Source organism: Silurus aristotelis, assembly GCF_946808225.1.
Source record: "Silurus aristotelis genome assembly, chromosome: 12".
Lineage (NCBI taxonomy): Eukaryota > Metazoa > Chordata > Actinopteri > Siluriformes > Siluridae > Silurus > Silurus aristotelis.
In genome coordinates this window covers 11,262,617-11,272,267 of record NC_139585.1, presented here as the reverse complement: position 1 = coordinate 11,272,267, position 9,651 = coordinate 11,262,617, and the positions used below count along the sequence as shown (strand labels likewise).

General features: G+C 39.2%; 1 protein-coding gene across 4 annotated transcripts in view; it reads right to left on the bottom strand.

Moving 5' to 3' along the window:
* Positions 1-230: 230 nt before the first annotated feature.
* kif19 (kinesin family member 19) overlaps positions 231-9,651 on the bottom strand; it is a 40,162-nt gene continuing 30,741 nt past the window's right edge. For 2 of the 4 annotated variants that reach the window (XM_083556694.1, XM_083556692.1), the window contains exons 11-20: positions 9,271-9,442; positions 8,769-8,967; positions 5,725-5,995; positions 5,509-5,630; positions 5,191-5,354; positions 4,438-4,543; positions 4,107-4,230; positions 2,367-2,740; positions 1,663-1,828; positions 231-1,376 (exon numbers count right to left, since the gene is read on the bottom strand). In XM_083556694.1, the coding sequence (XP_083412820.1) occupies positions 1,237-1,376; positions 1,663-1,828; positions 2,367-2,740; positions 4,107-4,230; positions 4,438-4,543; positions 5,191-5,354; positions 5,509-5,630; positions 5,725-5,995; positions 8,769-8,967; positions 9,271-9,442 (1,838 nt within the window). In that variant the 3' untranslated portion in view covers positions 231-1,236. Of the gene's footprint in view, positions 1,377-1,662; positions 1,829-2,351; positions 2,741-4,106; positions 4,231-4,437; positions 4,544-5,190; positions 5,355-5,508; positions 5,631-5,724; positions 5,996-8,768; positions 8,968-9,270; positions 9,443-9,651 lie in introns of all 4 variants that reach the window. The other 2 variants (XM_083556693.1, XM_083556691.1) reach the window with 1 other exon arrangement.

Genomic DNA, 9,651 nt, shown 5'->3' with positions numbered 1-9,651 from the left:
AGGTGCGTTTCCAGTGCTTTAGGAATCTCGACCCCTATGTGTGATATATTTTTTATACTCAATAATTAATTATAATACCCATAATGTATCATAAACGTATTTTGGAGTAATACATTTACTCTGTTTTTTATTTTTTATAAATGGCCATACTGGGTTCCGCCTACGCTGCTGTGATACAGCAGCATTAATGCTGTATGTGCAAAGACCCTTAAAAGAAATAAAGAGACCAATTTTGAAGTCAATTTTATTTGTATACAAAAAAATGTACAAAATGAAGAGTAGAAAAGGAGTATATGAACGTATGTATATGAAAACTAAACATAAAAGAAAAGGCAGGTTGATTAAAAACCATCATCTGAGGCGCAGGAATGCGATAAATACATAAACATTAAACTTGTGACAGAACTACCAAAAGATTTGTCGTCCACAGAGAAAATGCAGTCTGAGGCAAATGATGGAAAAATCCTATTAGACATTTACCCTAAATGATGACAAACAATAACAAGCAAATGGAACAGAGTAGAGTTTAGACAATCGAAATTCTACAAAAGCTCAGAGCCTATGACAGTAATCACAGAAACCGTACCCTGACTGCATGTGAGACAATGAAAACACTGTTTACCGAGCATCCCTTTTTCAAACGAAAGACCTGCAAAATATACTGTTCCCTAAAACTCATGTAATTCCCATACCCGGGTTCGTAAAAAAGGTTAACATTCAACTTAATTACACTGAACTGCGTTTTTTGAAGGTGCTTTTTATGATTTCCCAGAATCAAATTAATACACATGCCAAAAGGCATGATCACACACTAAATCCAAAAGCATTAGATGCAGGATTACAACCCCTGTCAAAATAACTCAGCTTAAACAAGCATTTCGTTTCTTTTTTATGTTGGGTATACATTTTTAAAAGTTCTATATTTTCTGAATCCAAGTCCAGGACAATCAGTGTATGTCAATTTATATTTCAGTGAATTTGCAAATTATCAAAAGCACTGGTGTGCTACAAGCCAGAGATAAGCTTTGAGGACATATGACCCAGTCTGTATATTGCCAGCGCAAGGCAACAGCCAGGTTCCTCTCTCTTTGATTCTGACACAGGCATATGTATGTATAGCACAGGCATTGGGATGAAGAGAAATGTTGTGTCTTGGATTCCAGTCTCAAAGTGTCAGGGGGCATGTGGAATCCTTCTCCAAATGCAGACTTTGTTGTTGAGTAAATGAAAGAGTCCTCAGTGTTTGCGAGTGCGATGACCTCCAGCACCAGTGGAGGTGATGTAGAGGAGGGGCTGAGGCTGCCTGGTCTGGGGGCCATGCTTAGCATTGCTAAACTGGGAGGGGAGGTTCACCAAAGGAGCATCTGCTATTGAACCTATAAAGTTCGAAGAAAGAAGTTGAGATCCATTCTTGTAATACAAATCTTATATTATTACTTAAAATATATATATCTCACTATTTAGACCTCATATGTTTCATAATGGCATGGGAATAAAAAAATAAAATAAATAAAAAAACAGTAATTGTTGACATAAATGAATATTTAAAAAAAACTTGTTTATGGTACATGCAAGATTATGTATATTAGTCAGAAAGCTATGCTCATTATATAAGGCAACCATAGAAAATCATGACCAGACATTCTCAAGTGTATTACTGACCTGTCTGGTGGTTGGTGTGGGAGGGTCGTGCTTTGCCAGGCTGAACCGGAGCTCTATGCTGAGGACGCAGGAGGGGAGCAGGAGGCTGACCGTTGATGTGTAGGTGTGGGTCAGAAGTGCTATCAAGAGGACGGAAACGTTGGCTCGTGGTCTTCCCCTGAGTTAGCTGGGAAAAAATCATAATGTAATTATTAATTGCACCGAATCAGATTTGTTTAAAATAACTAAAAGAGTTTTCTGATGGATTTTTCCATATGCATTATTAATATGCAAATTAATTAACGATTTTTTTGGTCAATGTACAGTACAGTTCACAAAAACTTTTAAGCATCTGCTCAGATTTTTAGCCATTTAGGTATTTTCTATCATAATATTTCTGATCAATAAATTAAAGCTTTTTGAGAGGCAATATTAGCTTTGCCCCTTTTTACAGACTGTGTATCAGATGCAAACAGTGCTGCAAAAATAATTTATTTCACTCGATCTTGGCTAAGACTAAAGGGTTAGAAACACTGAGATTACTGACAAAGATCATCATGTAGGCGAACACTGCATATTTTAGCATGTGCATACTAATTATTTAAATGTCTGTTAACTTGCTTCTTTTACAGCTGGTCAAATATTCTCTGCCAGGCATATATGTAAATAATTACTCTATCAATGTCTGGAAAAATGTCTTAATGACTCACAGCTTGTCCAGTCACCTCGAAGGAGCGAGATCTTCTTTTACGTCTGCGAGCCTCAAAGTCCTGTTCCCGTGGGCCAGTGTTTTTGGGCACAGCCTGGCGGTTCCTGGGTCGTGTCCAGGTGCTGTTCGGGACAGGGCCGTCGCCTGTGCTGCTCGACAGATTGTCATCGGATGTGGCATGGCGGAGTTCTGGGCTTGGCTGCCGTCCGCGACGCAGCACCAGCCTTTTCAGAGGTGCATCGCTTAAATACAGTGTAGTTTTATTTTTTTTCAAATCCAGAGATAAGGGAGGAGGAGGAACACGCAGGGCATCAATCTCCAGCACTTTTGAACGCCGTCGTGCTGCTTTCACAGCAATGCTGTGCACACCTCGTAGAATTTGTTGCCTCTCTAAGTGGAAGTAGTGGATAATTACAAAGAGAAGGTGCAGATGATTTACCAAGACAGGAATTAAGCCATGTGCAAAAACCGCCTGTACAAAAAAAGTCTAACACTCCAGTGGCAGGAAGTCAGGGCCAGCACAGCCTTCTCTGCTGGCCTATACAATATCAGAAGCACTGACCTAAATTTACAACACAAACTCTAATATTTGTTACATGAAATTGTATTAATTTATTCCCAACAGTTTATTCTGTTATTTCGTAGCGTTTCTCATGGCTGCATTGCTTCCAGTACGTTTATGTAGATGTTAGAGTTTTTGTCCAATCAGATTTCAGCCTCTATGTGCTGCCATGTATTTCTAATCTGCCCAGGGCCCTCAAAGTCAGTTCTACTAGCGTTAGCATTTTTCCATCCTTTGATTGGTTTGTCAAAGGGGAAACTGTTACAGCTAAGTTCGACAGGCAACACACATGTGTAGCGATCTGCACACATTAATACATCTGAGTTAAACTTTCCACCTACGGAGGAAGAGAAATTTATTTGGTCGCGAACATACATAAAAATACATTCTCCAGAAAATCTAGACATCGTGATGGAAGGTCAGTTAACACCGAAGCTAGCTAGCTTGTCTCAGCCTGGTAGAGGGATTGTTCACCACTTCCAGGACGGTGAATACGAGCGGTACCATTGGCTTACATCCTCTGAGGAGTGGTGCAAATTGTGAGTCTGCATCTTTGGTGAGTAGGATTACACAGTAACTATATTAATGTGCTTTATGAAGTTTTGAGATAATTGAACATATATTATATTTCTAAAAGTATTGGGTTGCCTGATCATAAGTATGGTATGTGATTTCTGAGCATTGCATTCCACATTTACTCCCAATTTGCTCTTATAACTCCCTCCACTCTTCTGGGAAGGTGTTCCACTAGATTTTGGAGTGTGTTTATGGATATTTGTGTTCATCAGCCACAATAGTGTTACGAAAGGCAGGTACTGATGTAGGTGAGGAGACCTAGGGTGCAGTCAGCGTTCCAATTCATCCCAAAAGTGTTCAGAAGGGATGAGATCAGAGCTCTATAGCAGGCCACTCAAGATATTCTTCTCAAAATCATGTAAACCAGATCATAAAGGAGCTCACTTTGTGCACAGGGGCTTTGCCTTTCTGGAACAGGTTTGGGTTTCCAAGTTCAATTGAATGCAAACTTTTGTTGTAGCACAACTAAAGACATCCTATACAATGGATAAATATAGTGTGAAATATGTGAAAATATATGTGTACACAACTGATTTTTTGCATTTGTTTTTCACACCAGCACATGGCACAACATTATTTTTTCAGGTCAGGAATATGCAAACCATATTAAAAATGTACCTTTAGGAGTAAGAGGAGCTTCAGTTCCATTCTCACTGCTCTCAGGTGAAGAATCCAGTTGGCTGCTCACACTGTGGCTCAAGAGACTGTAGCTCAGAGCTCCATCTAAAGCACTCGGCAACAGCTACAGAAAAAATGCAATCATGATGTCATTAACTATAGTGCAATCATGTATATTCAATGCAGAGCCTTATAGATCATACAAAGGTATCCAAAATTAGATAAAACACATTCCAAGGCAATGTCTGAACCAAACAGTTGAAACACCTCTACAAAAACATGCATTGATTGAAACTTGAGACTTGTATACTTGAGACTTGAGAGTGCTGACCTCTCGATTGCCCTGTCCATTGATGTGAATTGGTGGTGGTGTCATGACCACAGAGTTCTTTATCTGCTTTGCATGTGGGCTGCTCTTAAACACACGATTACTTTCACTGTGGAAGGCATCAGAGAAGGCATGTATGAAATTCTGTGAGCTGACAACTGCATGATGTTTTATTTTGTAATAATAAAACAGAATTAATATGGAAGTTAAAGGTTAATTAAAAAACGAGTACACTTGTACAGTTTTATATCTGTATTACTTCAAAAAACGTTTATGTACATAGTTCATATTTCATACAGCACATTACATTACTCTAACAGTACTTGCAGCATCTTAGAAGTCAAATGTAACTTTTTTTTTTCTTCAGATATGTTAAAAAAAAGATTAGTTCTTGAATTAAACACTAGTGTATGATTCCAGTAGAAATGTATACCGCTGTCGTTTGCTCAATTATGATTGGTCAGAAGATGATGATTGACAATAAGTCCAGCTGTAAATATGAACTTTCTAGTATTTTTTTATTTGTTCTTTAATTATTAATAATAATAAAAAACACAGATAATGTACCATGTTTTTCATGCATTTTGATATAGTTGAATGTCACAACATTCAAAGGATGAAGCAAAGTGTCTTCAAGACATAAAAATATGATATAATGATATAACTGTACTCATTGTAGCTGCTCGCATGATTTTCAACGAAATATGTTTCTGTGCTTTCAGAACTAGTAAAAACAAACTGTAAATTAAGTTATACCTATCAGGCTCAGGTAAAATGGGTGGCAACGTGTGTCTCCGCACTTTGACCCTTCCTTGTCTGGTTTCTGACCCCAGTGTCCGAACACTCTCCTGATCTGAATCAAGCTCCTGCAAGTGGTCACGTCCTTTGCTAGGGAGAGCAATCTTGGGCAGAGAACCCTCCTATAAATAAAGGGTGGGAGGAATGTTACTATTTATAAAAGTATAGATGAATCAATTAATTTGGTAAATATACAAATTATACAAAAGTATACAAATGTATATAGCAAGTGAGTTCTACATCACAAACATTTGAAAGAGCAATATGAAATTACACCTTTAGGGTATGGATGGTGACTTTGTCTAAAGCTACGACTCGATCCAGATTTCTTTCATCCACCTGTCTAATGTAAATATCATACAGCTCCTGAAGTTGTGGAGGCACCAGCAAACTGTGATCTGTGGATAAGACCAGATATAAAAGCATCAATACTGACAGGTCATTTATAAACATATTCAGATACAACCATAAAGCTCCTCTCTGTGCTCTTACTGTTGATGAACTGCCGCTGCTGCTGGATGATCTCATGGCACAGCTGCCTGTGCTGTTCAAATCGTTGCACCACCACATCCTTCTGGCGAATGACGTTGTCCTTAAGAAGTGTGTGCGACTGCATCTCTGCATTCTCAATCTCCAGCTCGTGCACCTTACAGAGGAGTCCCAGGACCTCCCGCTGCTCCTCTGAGCTCACCCTGCATGGCAACAGTTCCTCCAAACGCCGAGCTCTTTCACGCAGCTCCACTAGGAGGCGCTCCAACCCAGCCTGGAGCAAGCAGCAAAATCACACATTTAATTAAATAATAAACTTGCCCAGTGTTCACTAGAGTGTAGCGTTTACCATAAGTAGTGATTGGTGTTTTTTTTTTTTTTACGATGCACCATGGGAGATCATTTCTGCCTTCATACATCAAACTATATAACTCCTCCCTCTTTGTGTTCAACAGCTGGACCATGATGTAGATAAAAATGATATAGTTATAGTTATAGATTTTCATGTCACAGTTAAATATTGTTAATATCTTGGGCAATTTATGTGCAATAATTTCAGTGCAACTGTCACATGTATACAATTACTTGTATAACTTTATTATTGTAGTCTGCTATCTGTTTCACTGCTGCTACACATTTCATACAGTATATTTCAATAAGATTGGAAATTCATTGGCTGTACAGCAAATTTCTAATCAGCCAATGGCAGCAACTCAATGCATTCAGGCATGTACACATGGTCAAGACGATCTGCTGCAGTTCAAAACAAGCATTCAAATAAGGAAGAAAGGTGATTTAAGTGACTTTGAACGTGGCATGGTTGTTGGTGCCAGACGGGCTGGTCTGAGTATTTCAGAAACTGCTGATCTACTGGGATTTTTTTTAACTAGGTTTTACAGAGAATGATCCGAAAAAGAGAAAATATCCAGTGAGCGTCAGTTCTGTGGGCAGTTCTGTGGGTTCAAAAATAGAAAGGCAACAGTAACTCAAATAACCACTCGTTACAACCGAGGTATGCAGGAGAGCATCTCTGAACGCACAACACGTCGAACCTTGAGGCGGATGGGCTACAGCAGCAGAAGACCACACCAGGTGCCACTCCTGACAGCTAAGAACAGGAAACTGAGGCTACAATTCGCACAGGCTCATCAAAATTTGACAATAGAAGATTGGAAAAACGTTGCCTGGTCTGATGAGTCTCAATTTCTGCTGCGACATTCAGATGGTAGGATCAGAATTTGGCGTCAACAACATGAAAGCATGGATCCATCCTGCTTGTATTAACGGCTCAGGTTGGTGGTGGTGGTGTAATGGTGTGGGGGATATTTTCTTGGCACACTTGGGGACCATTAGTACCAACTGAGCATCGTGTCAATGCCACAGCCTACCTGAGTATTGTTGCTGACCATGTCCATCCCTTTATGACCACATTGTACCCATCTTCTGATGGCTACTTCCAGCAGGATAAGGCGCCATGTCATAAAGCGCGAATCATCTCAGACTGGTTTCTTGAAGATGACAATGAGTTCACTGTACTCAAATGGCCTCCGCAGTCACCAGATCTCAATCCAATAAAGCAACTTTGGGATGTGGACGGGAGATTCGCATCATGGATGTGTAGCCGACAAATCTGCAGCAACTGTGTGATGCTATCATGTCAATATGGACCAAGATCTCTGAGGAATGTTTCCAGTACCTCTATAGTAATCTATGCCACGAAGGATTAAGGCAGTTCTGAAGGCAAAAGGGGTCCAACCCGGTACTAGTAAGGTGTACCTAATAAAGTGGCCGGTAAGTGTGTGTGTGTGTGTGTGTGTGTGTGTGTGTGTGTGTGTGTGTGTGTGTATATATATATATATATATATATATATATATATATATATATATATATATATATATATATACACACACACACACACACACACACACACACTTACCGGCCACTTTATTAGGTATATATATATATAAAGCTCAAATACCACTGACTGACTCACTCACTCATCACGAAATCTCAAAAACCACTGCACGGATTGCAATGAAATTTGGAACATACCTTCCTCTTGGGTCTTAGGTGCTCAGTAAGAAAGGGTTTTGAAAAATTCGCCCTGGATCGCGGCTAGACCCGAAAAACTCGATTTCTCACGCATTGTAAACTCTTCGAAATAACAGTACGGATCCTCATGAAACTTAATACATTGTTTCTTATTACATGGTAGATGCACGATAAAAATTATTTTCAAAGTAGTTTGCCCTGTATCGGTACTACAAAGGGGTAGTATGTTATTTGTTGACGTTACGTTCTGATCTCTGATCATCCAGTCCTGCTCAGTGCTTACTGCTTATTGCCATATTGCTTAGCGTTCTGCCTTCCGTAGCGAAGCACGGGTACTTTCAGCTAGTATTTATATATATATATATATATATATATATATATATATATATATATATATATATATATATATAAATAAATACACTTCTAGTATAATAAAGTACAGCACCATATGCACCCCGAAGTCAACTCAGATGTGTCATTTCACAATTTATTAATGCTATTTTCTTTAAGTGCATTTATTTTGAAGGAAAAAAATATTAGAATGATGTTTTCTTTTTTTACTTTAATACCTACAAATGCAATAGGTGAGGAAAAGAATTACAAAGTCTCCTGGAAAAGTGGATTGTGGTCTGCTGTGACCTCAATCAAAACACATTGGCTTTCTATCTCCTATGGTGTACAAAAAGAAGCCAAAAAAAAGGTCCTCACACTCACACCAGAAAGTTAATCAAATCTGAAAATGGGAATGGAAGTAAAAAAAAAAAGAACATATTCATCGATACCAAATACCTGCATAAGAATAACAATTGCTGCTCAAGTTGCATATGTACATTGTAAAAGTGTTGGGTCTTCTATGTTTGGAAAGACTTTCTAAGAATTGTAGTTCACAAATGTATTGCTGTTATTGGAATTAGGAGTTGCTAAAAAGGAGACATTTTTCCTACAGTATTTATAGGAACAAGGTCTGAGTCTCTGTGGCTCTGTTAGTCACTACCTTTTGTTTGCGTATTTTTTTCTGCTCGGCCATGAGCGTGACCAAATTCTCCCTGGCCATGGCCACGTCCTGAGTCTCGGTGCTGTCTGGAGGAGAATCCGGAGTGTCTGAATCCTTCTCACTCTCGTCCTTGTTAAAACTCTCTTTCCTCCGTTCACCCTGCCACTTCCTGCGGTGCCTGCTGCGTTCCTGCTCCCAGCTGTAGGGGAATAAAATGACAACTCAGATCAGAAGTAGGAGAGGATGTAAGATGCATATTTGATGTAAGGCCTGATTTTTCAAAAAACACCTCCTAAACTTTGAATACATTTGGATTTCAAAGGAGTTACAAAGTCAGACTGATGTGTCTGCTATACTAGTTAGTTTCCTGAAAATGTCAGTGTTAACACTGATTTTACTGTATGATTAGTTTGTTTGTTTATTTTAGATATAATTTTTTTCCCTGCCTTGTGTATGCAGACACATATTCATCATCCAATATGAGTTACAGAAAGATTCTCACTCTGCAATGGTTAATAGGTGTTTAGAGGTGTCAATCTGGATCTCCATGTTCGTGTTGTCCAGCTCCATTAGCCGTTTTCTGATCTCCATCTGCTGTCTGAAGGCTTCAATTAGCTGTTCCCGCAGATGGTCCATCTCAGCACGACTCTGTGTGGAATGAGCCTGGACCTCCGCTACAACACCACAAAGGGGCAACAGTGAGCCAGAGTCTGAGTGAAAGAGCACTCAACCGCAACAAGTGTCATATCCTTGTCAGATAGTTGCTATGGTGTTGGAGGAGGGGTCTGTGTCAGTTTTTAACTAGGGGTAAACAACTGATGAAGTACTCAGGTAATCTTACTTATGTAAGATTAATAAGAACTCCTTTGAGCGATGTGATACA